The sequence below is a fragment of the Aedes albopictus genome, chromosome 1, assembly GCF_035046485.1.
Source record: "Aedes albopictus strain Foshan chromosome 1, AalbF5, whole genome shotgun sequence".
Taxonomy (NCBI): Eukaryota; Metazoa; Arthropoda; class Insecta; order Diptera; family Culicidae; genus Aedes; species Aedes albopictus.
In genome coordinates, this window is record NC_085136.1 from 260,430,344 (window position 1) to 260,447,973 (window position 17,630).

The following is a 17,630-nucleotide window of genomic DNA, read 5'->3' on the forward strand; positions in this document are numbered from 1 at the left end:
CTAGCGGTTTTTGTCATCGGCTGGTCTAGTGTCTTTTCATCAGTTAGTGCCTTTCGACCAGATGTCCATTCGACGAATTGTCCGTTCGACTAAATGTCATATGTTTCCTACTCCATAATATGGGTTTCGACCAAATGTCCATTCGACCAAACGTCCGTTCGACCAAATGTACTTTCGACCAAATGTCATTCGACCAAACGTCATTCGACCAAATGTCATTCGACGAAATGTCATAGATTCCACCCTCTACCCCCCCCTCGTGGTTTATGAACGGCCCTTCACAAGTAACATAAATAGCTGGATAAGAGTTTCTTAGGCTAAAATTTGCTTGAGAGCCGTTTGTTCAACTCTTGTTCAGCAAAAATGTTTGTTGGGATGTCGCATTGGGTGGATTGTTGACATTGTCATCATTGTTGCATGATGGTTGAATTTGAATTCAGTGATAGTAATAAGATGATAAATTCTTCGATTATGCAATCCCAACTAACAATCAATCATTTAACAAGCACCTTCATGACGAATTATTCCGCGTGATGCTGAATAACATTTGAATAATTTTCAGGTACAACCTTATTTCGGATTTTGTTCACACAAATTTGGAGAAATTATAAAGCACAGTGTAGTGTACCAACTTAATTGTTTGTTCTTAAAAGCGTTTTAGCAATATATAGTAAAGCTGTTATTCAGTTTTAGCAACAATGATTAAAAATAAATCAAATTCAAATTTTTTTTATTTTCACGAGAGTTTATGATTGACACTTATGCTATGAACAACTATTATGAAACAATAACTACACATAAATTTACCCAAATCAAAATTCGAACACGGGAACGTCAATTGCCAGCCGCATGCCTTCCTATCTGCGCCATCCTAGAGGTGATGGATTGAAGCACTCAAATTAAAACATAAGCTTCCCGTGGTGAATTAGCACAGAACCACAGAACATTGTGGTTAACAACTGAACAACATATTAGTTCAGCTGCTGTTCAGTAAAAACACGTGTGTTTCGTCTTGTACTCTGAGTCGAATGATGATGAAACAAATGCGCTTATTCGACTTATGAAAAACACTTTATATAGATACATGTGCTAATTTGTACATTAAATTAACAATATGCAGAAAAAGATCTTGGTAAACTGTTTTGTAAAGGAATTACTGCAAGTCGAATAGTAAACTTATTGAACTCTTGAAAAGTGTTTTAAATTATCATTGTTGATACCGATATGCAAGGTTTAACATTGGCTACTTTTTCAATTGAAAAATCATTCGTACAGTAATGTGTACAGCATATTTTAGTTCAGCTATCATTACTATTATAAAGCAACAATTCATCACGCATACTTGTTTGTGCTATAGGATTGTTAGTTGGGATGAAACGGCGCAAACAGCGTGGGCATTATATTTTCTTAACTAAATTGGTGCTATTTGAGCAAAACTTTGGGCCTCTGCGATGTTGTATTCTCCATTTCTTGCCTCTTTAACGATACAACGATTCAAAGTTTTGTTCAAACTTCATCAAATTAGCAAAGAAAATTAGGGGTTTCACTAAACAGCGTTTGGACACGAATGAATTATTTGATAAAGTGTCTTTAATAAAATATAATAATAACTAAACAGCGTTGCGATCACCAAGGCAATCTTTGATTATTTCATTCGTAATTTCATGAAACATTTCAATAATCAGAAAATCATGGCTTACGCAGTTATTGAATCTGTTTAGTTAGTACTCTTAACATAATACCCACGCTATTTAAAAAAATATTTGCACCGCTTCATTGAAGAAACGGAAAATACATCATCTCACCGTACTAGATCCACGAAGATCATGAAGATTTCTCAGATAGTCGCAGCGGTAAGCGCATCCAACAAGACCATGATGAACTTAGACAGGCATTGAAAAGGCTCGGCTCACGAGCAAAACTCAGCCAATTCCATTATAGCTTAATGCTTACCCGGAAGATAGGCCATATACGTTCAGGCTTATTGAACTTGGACACTCATCAGTATAGTGAGCCTCGAGAACCGCAGCTCAATGTATCAAAACTATTATTTTACGTATAGGATTATTTTTACGATTTTTCGACACTCCATCGCCCCCTTGTGGGTGTTTTGTGCTTCCTTCAGACCGCTCAGTAAAACACAACATGCTCGTAACTCATGGAAGTTCAGAACTGATGCTTTATTTTGTCAGTGTTGCCAAATCAACTTATCAATGCAATAAAATTTTAAGGTACAACATGTAAAACAGTTTTTCTTATTAATACATTTTCAAATCACCGAAACGTTTTGGTACAACAATGCGTCGCCGGGGTCACTCCATTGTCGCCCCGCCTCTGGCATTGGAGGAGGCTGTGGTGACGTCGGTTGATCATTGAAGTTCGGCTTGGGATATGGATCCGAATGTGGTTCATGTTATTAGCACAGACAAACAGACGTATCACTTGGAACAAATTGCTATAAAAATCATCGTCACGAAAAGATAATCGCCCAATGCTAACCAGGTTGTGTTACGCAAACCACTCAGTAGGTAGTGGTAGTCAGCAAACGTCAAACAGGAGCAAAAATTATGCGAGCGCCGCGATCGAGTGATTTGCGAACTATAAAATATTTGAAATAACCGTTAAAAAGGGTAACGATGAGAAGTGAGTAGAGTGAGACGTCTGTTTGTCTGTGTTATTAGGATTGTTCGGGTATTCGTACTACTCACCATCTGGGGGTCTTGACTGATGTAGGGGTAATTTGGCCAATGGGGCACTTTGAGCACCACTGGAAAATCACCTAAAATCTAGTATTTTTTGAAAATCTACCTAGGAGCTCCAATACTGGCCTGATATTGAAGCGATTGAAACACTAGAACGAAGTACACTAAGGTCTTTTTTTGCACGGGTAGTTTTTCTGCTTTACCTCGGTTAATTTTGAACCTAGGGTATCGCGCCATTTGGGCGGTGGCTTCTATATTCGTCTGTTTGCCACTATAACTCAGTCAATTTTGAACCAATTGACTTGGAATGTTGTACACAGGTAGATACTATACCTAACTCATTGCATTCCAAAAATTGTGTTAATTGGTTCAAATTTGACTGAGTTATAGTGGCAAACAGACGAATATAGAAGCCATTGCCCAAGTAGCGCGATTCCCTACCTATCTGATTTTCCTTACACAGGTAGGTAGTACTAACCGTGTCTACCTGTGTACAAATTTTCATGTGAATTGGCCAAATTACCCCGACGAGGGCTGAACAAAAACATCTCATAAGACTTCTCTTGTTTAAATACCTTAAATAACTTTCAAATTAGTTTGTTTTCTGTACACTTTAAGTTGATACTATATGATTCAACATCAAGCAAAGCATATTAAGTTTGTATTGCATTAGGCGATATAAATTCTTTATTGAAAACAGGGTGCTCATATTACCCCAACGGTTCAAAATCGACTTAAAAACAACACTTTTTTTCAAAAATCATTTTTTGGCATTTAAACACGATTAGACCATGATATTTTTATGCAACTAGTATAGAATATCAGAAACATTCTGACCATACGATGTACGAGAGATTAAACGTTGTTTTCTGCATCTTCAATCGACTTTTGCTTAAGGTGGCCAAATTACCCCGATTTACCCTACATCTGAGGTACACCTCCTAGGGACCCACAAAGAGTGAAACCAAATCTACCTATTGAACTGTCAAATCGGCTACACTCAGCGAAAAAAACTAGCGAAATTCATCGAAATACCTTATGAAAATTTGCTATTTGGTCAAAGCTCTTCAAAATTGATCAAGATGCGACTTTTTTCTACTAAATGCGCTAGTTTCCACGTGAATATGCCTAATTTGCATAAACTGCATCGATTTTGACAGTATTTCATTGATTTTGAGAGGCCTTGCCTCCCCCCCCCCCCAACTACGTCACAAGTTGGCGCGTATGCCTGTTGCTACTAGAAAAAGAGAATATATCGAAGAGTGAAATTTACAGTTTGTTATTTAAACAATTCTGTAACAGGTTTAGTTGAAAGAACAACACATTTGAAAAAAAGGAAACATATCAGACAAAGTTAATAGTTTCGCTAATCATGTCTGCACGATTCAACTTGATGCGATTAAAGAAGAACAAAACTCCTACAGAAAAAGCAGCAATTTCCAATAAACAACATAGTAATCAAACAGCTCTATAACAATGTAAATCAAAAGAACAGCCCATTTTTTAAAGAAGGAAAAACACTAGATGGAATTAACAGATTGGTCGCCAACCAATTATGTAGCGTTACATCGTCATAAATTGAAGAAGGGCAAATCTCCTATACATGTATTCAGTTCGACTGCCTATAAACTTCGAAGCACAATATTCGACGAAAAGAAAGAAAATGTCATATGGAAAAGCTACAGTTTCGTTGCCAGTCTAAACATGTTCATTCAGCTCAACTTTGCTAAGTGAGCTGAACCGAGAATCTAGTTCTAGTTCTTTAATCGTGAAAAATATATTCCGAATATTGTTTTCAGGCTTGATTTTCTTGAACTTGATTATAAACTGATAAAATTAATCGAAATAGGCAACAACATATCAGATTATGTTTAAAGACACCAATACATCTTCTGAGATCTTAGGTTTTCTCACGCCTTTCCGGGAAATGGGGAAGTTCGGAAAATGGATTTCTGAGAATTGCATTATTCCAGAAAATGTCTTTCCGGGAAATAGTTTAAACTGTACGACCATAACAGTAATCCTAGTAAGAACAGCCCATGTTAAAAGAAGGGCAAATATCTGCTGGAAATATTAGCAATCGCTTTCAGCACATTATTTATACAAACTCGTAGATGAACCACATGTATGTAACAACATGACAGCTCTGTCGGTTAACCAATTTACTGCTAATCATAATTTGGCGAAACAAGTGTTCAGCTAAATGACCGGGTAATGGTTTGGATCAAAAGGTGACCGGCGCAAAAGGCATGGGATCAAATGTCTGGATATCGCTGTGCAAACTGGAAAAAAAAATTCGGGAAGAAATCTTTTCCGATAAATGGTTTTCCGGTAAATGGTACATTCCGATAAATGGTTCATTCCGGGTAATGGTTTTCCGGGTTATGTCGTAGAACCGATCTCCGCTGTTGTTTATTTGTGAGTGGTTAAACTTTAAGCTTAGATGTCGGCGTCGGTGGTGTAGTGGTAAGCGTGGTTGCCTCTCACCCCAGTCGGTCGGGGTTCAATTCCCGTCGACGCCGATGGGATTTTCTGTGACATAAAATCCGTGATCACGCCTTCCCTCGGATAGGAAGTAAAGCCGTAGGTCCCGGCCCATGTGTTGATGGGTTCGATATGTAGCGTCCTCAGGTGTGGTGGCTGTCTCCCTGGGGCGTCGGAATTTAAGGCTTAACCCCTAGACCCAGCCGACGTAAAACACAACTGGCGCCGAACGGTGCTAGTTGGCCAGAAAAAAAGAAGAAGAAGAAGAAGCCTAGTTATCTCGGAATTATCTTTTTGGCGTTTAGTTCGGGTTAGCAGAACCCCGGCCAGATGGAAGACGGGACTTGAAGAAAGCGAATGAACCACGAGCTGCATCAGCTGCTGAGAGAACCAACCATTGTCCACACGGCGAAAATCGGGAGGCTATGGTGGGCGAATCACGTCATCAGGATGTCGGATAGCAACCTGACTAAACTGGTTCTTGAGAGCTATCCGACCGATACAAGAAGACGTGATCCGTAGCGAGCCAGTTCGGCCATGGACCGATTTTAATGGAGATGACTCCTCCGTACAGCAGAGGACACTCGGGCCAGGTCTTAGTCTGACCGGTAAGGTTGGGTAAGAATTTAGCGTGCAAATATACACGAATGTAACTTAATAAAAACCAACTTCATAACTAGAAAAATCAAACTAGGATTGACAAACTATCAATCCCAATATTCATTATTCTATTAGTTAGACATCAACCATTTAAATTGCCAAGCTCTTGTTACCCAACTTCGCATACCTTTTGTCACCGTTCTGAGTTTCAACCTGGAAAGAATCAGGCGCTCCTGGCCCAGAAGAATAGCCCACTCCAGACAAAGAAAGACGAACCCCCTCTCGAATGCACTTTCGCCGATCGTCCAATTTTCCCATTCAATAAATATGAATAAATCATCGCCTCTTCGTACCTTTGGATCCCCCGTACCGAAAGTGGACCATGGCGACGTGGGAAGAAAGTGGATCAACGATACCCGCGATGATGGTACCACCATCACATCGAAAGCTGCCGGGTTAGTTACATAATTTATCCACGGACGGCGGAATTTCCACCGACTCAGCTCAGCTCAGCATATCCACTGTGTCTGTCTGAGTCGTCTGGAGAGTATTTCTGCACTTCCATTCTTATTTTCCGAGACCGGACCGGAGACAGACCCGATGCATATCCTTGCTTCGTCGTCGTCAACGTCAGCGCAAATATAAGACGACTTTTATTAGATTACAGTTTTATGCAGAATCGAGCGTGCATATAAAATCTATATTGTTGGACTGGGGCAAGCGCGAGTGCTGAGTCCTCTACGTGCGAAGGAGTTGTCCTTGAAGAACATTCTTCATTCATTTGATGACGAAGAAGATCGCTATACACTTCTGTCAGACCTTGGTGCAAATTACTGAAGATTGAATGAAAATGAAATGATGGAGTTCGCTGTCGTTCTATTGAGGAGTTACCTGAGTGAAAATGAAGCATAGAATAGCAATACGTATCGCTAGCCCACTGCAGATCGTTGAATATGTACTTAGCGCCAGCACAAGTTCATGCAGATAGATGAGTGTATTTGGGAAATTGTTGTTTTTAGTAGGGTGTTCACACACTGGTGCGTAGATGCCAGGCCGTGGCGATAGATTGTGTAAGTCGATTACTTCGATCATGATAAGGCACAGTTCGCTTGGTTGCATAACTTGTAGGTATCACACTGCTGTGGAAGTTGAAAGGAAGGGAAATGGCTTTTTCAAATCGCTTCTGGTTCTAGCGATAGCTATACATGTACATAGGAATATACATGAGTTCTATAAGTAGAGAAGAAAAAAGAGGAAAAAGTAGATAAAAAATACAAAACAGGAGGGAAAGGACGAGTCAGGAATATAACCCAGGCCCTTCTGCATGCGAATCAGAAACGTAGCCACTACATCGCCAAGCATGTCTTATTTTCGGTAGAATTTATCTAAGCAGTTATTCTAGAATTGTTATCTTAATCCGCTACTCAATCAAGTAAAGCTTCTTCTGCTTTATAAACGAATAAAGAGATCCCCCCCACTGAAGCATATTATTCGACTCGGACGAAGCAGCATCATAATAGACAATTTGCGTGAACTATATCGAGCAACATAATCCACCGCCAGACTTGCACTTGGTAGGTACGTAAGAAGGCGCAAAGTGAATAGAAAACGGTACATTCTTAGCTCTACATATCTTTCGCCTACATCTTTACCGGCCGACCGGCTTCTCGTGGATATATCAGTATAGGATGTCTATTTCAACTCAATATCGCCGCCCGGTTGGTATCTATCTGCGAACATGTTGTTGTTGCATCGGGAACAAATTTAAACTCCATAATTGATTTCTACTCCCGGTCGTCGTTTATCTACAATGCCGTCGTCGTAGACGACAAGGCCGGTATCACATTACCTCTGATACCGCGCACAGACGTCCATAGTAGCAATATTGCACGGTCCAGCCGCAATCCCAAAGAAACCTTCTCTTCGTGTTCACGAACAATAGCAGTCAGTAATCCGTGCATCACTAGAGTGGCTCAAACTCTCTGGATCTGGAATATCTCAAAAGTATCTTGGAATGGCTCATGAAATGCCAGGGTAATTACAGATTGCATTTGGATGTGTAATGTTACAGTTCTTTGTGAGATTAACTACTGTTACTGTCAAGAGCTAAACTTCAGGACAGTTTGGACCAAGGATCGGTATATTCGCCTCACTCCATTCATATTCACTCCTCTTTGCTGAAGCGAATCGAGAAAGATGCAGCAAACGGATCGTCGTGATCAAACACGCAACCCCATCACCAGTGGGAAGCGATGAGCCAGCTTCTTGACATGAATATTCGTTGCCATTCGTCGCAGTTTGGATCGCAAGCGAATGAATGAATGGCGAATGGTGAAGAATGCTGGTGAGCGATCGAAGCGGCTATTATCATAAGTAGAAGAGAATTTCTGCATGTAATGCATACATTTTTACTGTATTGTTGCTGAAATGCTAGATTAGCAAAGAAAATAATTCGAAAACATCAAAAATTCGTATGCACAATATTAATCGCATCACTCACGAATCGCATTCACTTGAGATGCGAATGTGGACGAATGAGTAATTTCCAAGTGTGGCTTCCCACCGTTCGCCGAAGTTTGCTGTCGTCGCTGACAAGCATACACACGAACTAAAGCGACAACCGTTCGCTGCTGACTGTCTTCGAATGTGGAAGAAGATAAAAAGTGGAAATCAGGAACCCTGGTTTGGACGACCCGTAATGTCCCAAAGGTTCATAATAAAATGTAGTAGACTTTAGGTTGGTTTAGTAAGCGCAATTGATTATGCAACGTTACTCAGTATAATAGATACGGCTACTGTTACGAGTGTAGACCTGAAGTTCTGTACCCCAAGGTAGTTTGGCTGACCTGGAATATTCCTATAGTGTTATTCCCTATAGTAATTATTCTTCTAGATTTGAAGGACTTTATTACAGGAAGTTTGGACGACCCTGAATGTCCCAAAGGTTTATAAGGTTGATAATTGAATGAATATCTGTTTTAGAAATATCATTAGGTATTTAGACATTATCGCCGTGATGTTGACGTTCAGCAGATTTTGTTTATAGAGGGTAATTTGCCAAATGTTGAAAAGTTAGAAATGAAATTTTCGTTTTCATTTGTTTTCCCGTGCATAATTCCACCGTAAATGAAAAATATCCAGTGATTCTAGATTCGTCTAGATTCAGTCGAAATGAATTCTCTTAAATTTCATTTTCTAACAGAAATTATCCCTTACGTGGCCGACAGAGTACCCGGATACCCAGCTCCTGTTCAAATAGTAGATAATAGAAAAAGCAAAAAGTTTGCTGAACATATAAATAATGGTAAAACATTGTACCAGGAATTGTGAACCCAAATGTTGAATGCATTCTAGCTAGCTCATCCTAATGTTGACCGATTCTCGCTAATTGTTGGACAGTTCACACTGGTAGCTGGAATTTCTAGTTTCATTGGAGTTTCAGAAGGGATTCGAAGGGGTTGGCGGGGGTTCGAGGGAGCTTCCAAAAAAAATGTTTCTGGTATATTTCAGATGCATATTCTAGATGCATGTTTCTAAGAGATCTCCTGAAGTTCCATGGAACGCCCCAGCAACTCCCTGAAATATGTAGAGTGTAGAACATCACCGGACCGTCCTAGAAACTTGCCAAAGCCCGTGCCAGAGCCCCTGAATTGCCTCTGGAGCTCATTTGAAAGCGCTTGAAACTTTGACGTCCTTAACCCTTCCAAGACTCTCTGCGTTCCCCTGGAGCACTGCTGGAATGCTACGAAACCCCCTGGAATAACCCAGAAACCTCTTGAAAACCCCTGAAATCCAACAGAACGCCCCTGAAACTTTAAGAAAAGCCTTAGAACCCCTCAGAAATCATCTGGAACCCCCTTGAAACTCCCCTGAAACAGCCTGCAACACCCCTGAAATCCCTGGAAAAGCTTTGGAACACCTCTTCAACCCCTATGATGCTCCCGAATCACCCTGAAATACACATGAAACATTCTTGAAAACACCTGGAACTCCCTTGAAACCCTTGGAACGCTGCTTAAATCCCTTGCAATGGCACATGCCACTGAAACCCACTTTAATATATCGAAACACCCAGGAACATCCCTGAAACTCCTCAAAACCTATTGAACGTCCCTGAAATCACCTGGAGTCCCTGAAACGCTGCTGAAACGCACTGAAATATCCTCGATACCTCTTGAAAACCCTCGAAACGCGCTTAAAATTTCTGAAAAATCCTAATTTATATTTCTATGCTGTTGAACAATTCATCATTGCAGATGTCGACGTCTACTCAATTCTTCATTACACCAATCAACCAGAACTTGGAAATGTTTGACAGTTCTCTGATCACTTGACAGCTCACACTAGCAGGATAAAGACAAAAAATATCTTCTACTTTAACGGCCTTGTTGCCATCCTTTTTTTACTCATATTACATCTGTCAAGTGACCTGAGAATTGTAAATCATTTTGGAGGTTATGTTTTGTGATGTAATAAAGAATTCGCATTTCCATCAGAATCTAATACTACACTAAAACCCCAAATTGGGGGAGCGTGTAAACGTTCTAAGTTATTTAGTTGAATCAAAATTTGCAGTTTTTCTAAGTTTAGTGGCTCCCAACCTACGCTAATGGGTGTTGCGAATTTCTCAAGAACCGAAGGTGTGAGGATGAAGTGAAAAGGTTTTTCGGATTCTGCACTTCAGGGAGCGCTTATCACAATGTAGTTGTATAGCAATGATCAGTGGTTCCAAATTTGGGGACACGGGCCAGAATAATTTCTCAAAAACCGAAAGTGCTAGGAAGAAGTGCAAATGATTCTCGTATTGATCATCTCAAGGATCAGTATCTCTAATATAGATATGTTGAAAAAAAAAAACAGTGGTTTCCAATCTATGGTTACGGGCTTGAAAATCTTTAGAATCGCAAGTGTGACAGCAGAATGAAAATGTTTTTTTTTTCTGATTTTACGCCTTTGGATCAACATACTTGAATATAGCCCAGTGGTTCCTAATATGACGTCACGGGCCACGAGAATATCTGAAGCACCGGCAGTGTCAGAAAGTAGAGCAAGTGTTTTATGGGTTTTTATTTCATTTTTTTCGATTCACGCCTCAATTTAGTTGTGTTGCAAACTCAGTGGTTTCCAATCATTGTTCAAGGATCTCAAGAATTTTGTACGAACCAAAAAAGCTAGGAAGAAGTGAACATGTTTTTTGGATTGATCATCTCAAGAAGGAGTATCTGCAATATATCAAGAACCGGAAGCAGTCAATCAAAATTCAACCATCGCGCAACAATAACGACAATGTCGCAACCTGAATTTGTTGCGACATTCTACCCAATGCGACATACGTTTGTCCCTACTTGAACAAAATAGGACAAAGATCGTGTACCACGAGTTTAGAGATTTTTAAGCCTTGCATTGTGATTTTCGAGCGGTAACTTCGAGGTGGTAAACACTGCAACGCTGCTGAAGATGTATCATCAAAAAGTTTCGATTTTGGGTTAGTAATAATTGATTATTCACGAGCTGAAAAGTACGCAACAAATTCAGCTACCATTTTGTCCGCAACAAAAAATTTCGATATCATGTCATTATCTGTTACCAGTTGGGATAAAAAGTAATCGCCGCGTCTTCTTTGTTGTTTGTTTTGTGCCTCTTTTGTCTGACAATTCTCTTCACTGACCGGAAGTGTGAGAACGAAATGATATTATTTGCGGGACTTTAAGGAGGGCTCAGGTGGTTTCAAGGGTTCTAAGGGTTCCAAGAGGCCTCAGAGGCATTTCATGGGGTCTTAGGGTGTTCCAAGCGAAGTTCCAGGGGGTCTTAGGAGTGTTTCAGGTGGTCGCAGGGTTATTTCAGGAAGTTTCAGGGGATCTCAGGGGCGTTTCAGGGATTTGAGGAAGATCTTTAGAAGCCTCATAAGCGCTTAAGGGGGACGAGGGGCTTCTAAATGACCAAAATTTGGTCTGAGTGGTTTATGAACAGACCCATACTAGATTACTATACACCAAATACGTCCGTTACATTGCTTGGGAATCACTAAGCTTTGTAACTCCCCTTTATTGTAAGAAGTGATCCTTGAGGACTCTTAGGACTTTCGCTTTTGAGAAATCAGCATGACCCGTGATTCCGGATTGGGAACCACTGATTTCACAATCTATAAAACATTATCGCTTTCTCATTGCACTTTAGATTCTTGAGAAGTTTGCATGGCCCGTGACCCCAGACTGAAAACCTCTGGGGTTTACAACACCAGTATATTGTAATAAGTATAACTTGAAACGCAGAATTAAAAAAAAACATTCACACCTTCTCCTCAGACTTTCGGTTCTTGTGAAATCAACATGGCCCGTGACCCCAGTTTGAGAACCACTGAGTTTTGCAATACCACTTTATTGTAATAATTGCTTGTTGAAACGCAGAATCTGAAAACCATTGTTACTTTCTCATGGCACTCTAGATTCTTGGGAAATTAGCATGGCTCGTGACTTCAGATTGCAAACCTCTGAGCTTCACAACACCACTTTATTACAATTAGTGCTTCTTGACATGTTGAATCTAAAAAACATTCAGACCTTCTTCTCGGACTTTCAGGTTCTTGCAAAATTAACATCGCCCGTGACTCTAGCTTGGGAACCACTGAGCCTTGTAACACCAATTGATTGTATTAAGTGCTCCTTTAGACGCAGAATCTTAAAAACATTTACACTTTCTTCCCGGACTTTCGGTTTTTGCGAAATCAGCATGGCCCGTAAATTAAGTTTAGCGCAAATTAAGTGAGCATAAATTGGGATTTAAGTGTATTCAAAACAAGTTACATCAATCTTATCACTAAGGTGAACCCAAATCATGTAACTTTCCATTTCTTTCCACTAACAAAGGCTCCTTCACGCCATGACTGTGGAGATGCAGAGGTGAGTAGCAACGCCGTTATTGACTGAAGGCTTGGGGAAAATGCACATCGAGGATGGTAAGCCAACACATGTAGGCTCCATTTGTTGGTTCTATGTGCAATTTTGATTGTTCTACGGTCACCCACAAAGAACAGAAATCCTAGCTAGAACAAACTTTCTCTCGAAAGCTTTTTTTAGCGTTGGCAACATTGTATACTCTTGTAGACAAAGTACAATACTCCTAGACATTTGCGATAATCTGGGCATTTTAACCCGTTTGACCCCAGGTAAAAAAATAAAAGTTCGAAAAATCGTAAACAGCCCATTTCTTAACAGAATTCAACCAAATTTTGAACACAAACTCGCACAACACTATAGTTTTAGAAATATACGGGATCAACATTTTCTTGGACTTCTGGACGGAGTAAGGCCGGTGGGTCACTGGGTCAAGTCGGGCAAAAATAAGGCCAAGTACGATTTGCCCCCCCCCCATAACTTTCTTCTTAACGAAGTTTTTCAATGGGAGTTTGCACATTCCGTTGCCTAACGATAGTTGATGTTGCTACAGGTTCGAATTTGAGATTTTCCGATAGGTTTCTTTTGAGTTCTTGAGATATTCAACATTGCTGAACCATCCAAGTCTTCATTTACGTTTGTTGTTTTCAAATGAAACAAAACACGAGATATTATTCCCTTATTGACCCCATAGGTCATCCGAGACATCTTTTGCACATGTGTTGCCCTTGTAGTACTATTAATATTTCCTGAACTCGACTAGATTCTTGAGTACTTAGGATATCTTGATTGAAGTCAGGCCTTGAGCTGTTGATGAAATGTAATCACATGGTTTACCTGTGTAGAATTTGTTTGGACTACATTAACTCATAATCCATCATGTGTCAATAAGCAGGTCTCGCAAAACTATTCCTTGTGAAATTTGATAAATTAAGCGAATTTATGCTTTGACTACAGAGAACAGTAGATGGACTACAATTAGACCTATTTGCATGCGGAAAACAATGATTACCTAAAGAAACCAATACTACATCGAACAGAAGTAGGAAAAGTCAAGGTATGAGCGAATTGAGGCATGAGCGAATGAGTTTATCAAATTTCCCTAGAAATAGTTTTGAAAGACCTACTCATTGATTGACACATGGTGGAATATGAGTTTATATAGTGCACAGAGATTCCATACAGGTAAAACATGTGATTATATTTCATCTACAGCTTATAGAATTCAAGGCCTGACTTTTGCCAGGCCATCCCGGGTAATTAGGAATCTAGTCGAGGAATTTACTTACTCCTGTTCGATGTAGTGTTGATTTCTGGAGCTAACCATTGTTTTCCGCGTGCAAATAACTCTTATTGTTGTCCATCTATGGTTCTCTGAAGTCAAGGCATGACTTCGCTTAGGTCATCACTTTTTCCTAGGAATAGTTGTGCGAGACCTTCTCATTAACACATGATAGAATATGAGTTATGTAGTGAATAGAGATTCTACACTGGCAAAACATGTGATTACAGTTCATCAACAGCTCATAGAACTCAAGGCCTGACTTCAATCATGATGTCCCGTGTATTCAGGAATCTAGTCGAGGAATTCACCAACTTCTGTTCGATGTAGTATCGGTTTCTGGAGCTAACCATTGCTTTCCGCGTGCATAAAACTCTCATCGTTGTTCGTCTATGGTTCTCTGAAGTCAAGGCATTCGCTTAGATCTTCAAATTTTCCTAGGAATAGTTGTGCGAGACCTTTTTTGACACATGATAGAATATGAGTTTATGTAGTCAATAGAGATTCTACACTGGCAAAACATGTGATTACAGTTCATCAACAGCTCATCGAACGCAAGGCCTGACTTCAGCCTAGTCGAGGCTTTTACTTACTTATGTTCGATGTAGTATTGGTTTCTAGAGCTAACCGTTGTTTTCTGCATACAAATAGGTCTAATTGTAGTCCATCTACGGTTCTCTGTAGTCAAGGCATGACTTCAATCAGATCGTCCAAAATGTCTACTGCTCGTTGATATAACAAACATTATACATATGTTCAAGTATTGGTACAAATAAAAGCGATAAAAATAATTGAAAATAATACTTGGTGATTATTTCGAGTGTTCATGTTTTGTAAAGACGGATTCGGACAACCCATCGAGATATTCAGGAAATATTAATAGTACTACAAGGGCTACAATAGTACAACACATGTGCAAAAGATGTTAAATATCTCAAGAACTCAAAAGAAACCTACCGGAAAATCTCAAATTCGAACCTGTAGCAACACCAACTATCGTTAGGCAAGGAAATGTGCAAACTCCCATTGAAAAACTTCATTGAAAAGAAAGTTATGGGGGTGCAAATGGTACTTGGCCTTATTTTTGCCCGACTTGACCCAGTGACCCACCGGCCTTACTCCATCCAGAAGTCCAAGAAAATGTTGATCCCGTATATTTCCTTAACTATAGTGTTGTGCGAGTTTGTGTTCAAAATTTGGTTGAATTCTGTTGAGAAATGGGCTGTAGGCGATTTTTTGAACTTTTATTTCTTACCTGGGGTCATACGGGTAAAGAAAGCTGCTTCAACACACATTGTTTGTAATAGCAGGATACCTACAAAATAAAAAATCTTGAGTTTCTTCCATTTTAATATAGCATGTATATATTTAAATCGCAAATTGAACTGGATCGAAAACAAGAGGTATACAGTAGGGGAGACTGGGGAGACTTGATCCCTTTTTCTTAATTTGCCTGTAACTTTAAGAAAAAACACAAAACTAGATCCGTTTTTCGTACAGAATGGCAGGTAAACATCTATTGCAAGTTTATACACAACGGAAGGACTTTAAATTATTGTTAAAGTTTTCAAAACTGTGTTTTTATGGAGGCATGTCTTATGATGTATTTTTCAAAAATGGGTCACAATTGATCCCCTTTTGAACACATGGGTAATTTAAAAGGAAAATAACTCCAGAAGTATGCTATTCATTTTCTTTTCAAGTTTTCTTGCATTTTTGATGAAAACGGTGTATTTGAAATTATAAGATTTACTTTAATTGTAAAGGATATGCCGTATTTTGAAAATGGGGAGACTTGATCCCCCTTTTAATGGTGTGCAATAAATTAATAATAATCTGACACGTTTTATCGTTGAACATACTAGAATTCCGAGTAAATAGAGGCTTCCAAATGTAATTTTATTTTTCACATGTATAATGTGTGTGTAATCCTTGAGGGATCAAGTCTCCCCATCTCACTGCTGTATACACTAAGCTACATTAATTGAAATATTTATATAACAGCCTTATTTGGATAAATACGTTTGATAGTATTCTATTTATACTATGTGCAGTGAAATTTTGACACGATTTGGTTTAATTTTGACAAAGTTATTGAGATTTTTCGGAATCCCCTAAAGGATTTCTGAAGGACTGAAAACAAACCATCAGCCATTAAAAAATAATGCAATGCACTACTAAAATCAATTGTAGCCAAAACATTGTCGTCTGTCCAGATGTTGTTTTGGGAAAAATATGCTAGAAGAAAATTGTTCTTGATTCCGAGAAAATATGGGGGGAACAAGTCTCCCCAGGGATCAAGTCTCCTCAGTCTCCCCTATGTATACATCTCCAAATTATTATATCCACGTTTTGAAGTCCTCTAAAAGCTTTTCTGAAGAGTTTCGTTTTTGGAAACTTCCCCCAACTTGAAAAAATAAACCCCACCCTAAAGCACATAACTCTGTTGCCTCCGTCACAATCAGCTGGCCAGAAGACCTTCAATTTGAAATTATAATTTAATTTTCTCAATTTATCGTCCCCAGGAAGCTCTCTCGCCGATCCGGACCACAACCAACACTTCCTGCAGTGGTGATGCAGCAGCAGCCTTGCCGTAGTTAACTCGAGCCGAGCCAAGGACGGCGGACAATGTCATCCCTGCGGAAGTCGGCTTCGTTCCGGTCGCGGATCCCGGTTCGGCGGACTCGAGTGGCGTCGCGCCGGTGCGTAAGCCCTCAGCCGTCGACGTCGACGGTGACCAGCACCGGGTCGATATATGATGGAGGCGGGGGAGGAGGAGGACCAGGAGGGAGTGCAGGAGGTGGACGCCAATGGTACGAACGGCGCTATTCATCCTCCAGCTATACCAGCAGCGACGAGAGCCACGACGAATCGGAATCGGGGCCACTTAAGGTAATTTGCTTTGGGATGCGTTTTAATAAATGGTATATAGGAATGCTTCAGAAGTGCACATCTACATTAGCTACATAGAACGCATTATTCAATCGGTAAATCTTACGTTGTTGCATAAAACGGAAAAGAAGAGATATGAAGTTTTATAATCGTCCATGAGTACCGGGTACCGAGCCACTTGGGTAGTAGCTGGTATTTTGGGTACTTTTTCGCTCTAACTCAGTCAATTCTAAACCAATTGACTTGGAAATCTGTACACGGCTGGATACTATACGTATCTCACCACGTTCCAAAAAATGTGTAAATTGGGTCAAAATTGTCTAAGTTATAGCGGAAAACTGCCCAAAATTAAAGCCCTGCCGAGGTGATTTCACTTCGCCAATAAAGAAAATCCTATTCATACAACAGATGACATCAGCTATTTTATATATTTTTGACATCTGATGTACGGTGGCATGGTGTGATCAGGGAAGCCAGATGTGAATACTTGCACGGAAGCGCCAAATTAGTCAAATTTGAGTTCCATTGACGCAATCTCATAGTTTGGCCCAATAAGTCAAATTTGAGTAGGATCTGGGACCATTTGGGCAGGCGGACCTGTTTTGGGTACTTGCTGCTATAACTAAATCACTTTAGAACCAATTGACTTAAATTATGGAGCACGGTGAGATACTTACAGTATCTAATCATTTTAATAAATATAGGTCAATTGGTGTGGAACTGATAGGGTTATAGTAGAAAAGGCCCGAAATAGTGTTACGTTTGTAAATTGTTGTG

General features: G+C 39.8%; 1 protein-coding gene across 1 annotated transcript in view; it reads left to right on the forward strand.

The window, feature by feature from the left end:
• The window catches only part of LOC115269359 (uncharacterized), a 763,799-nt gene that overhangs the window by 183,511 nt on the left and 562,658 nt on the right, over positions 1-17,630 (forward strand). Inside the window, exon 2 of the mRNA XM_062846706.1 lies at positions 16,487-16,853. Coding sequence (XP_062702690.1) covers positions 16,590-16,853 — 264 coding nt within the window. The 5' untranslated portion in view covers positions 16,487-16,589. The remainder of the gene's footprint in view (positions 1-16,486; positions 16,854-17,630) is intronic.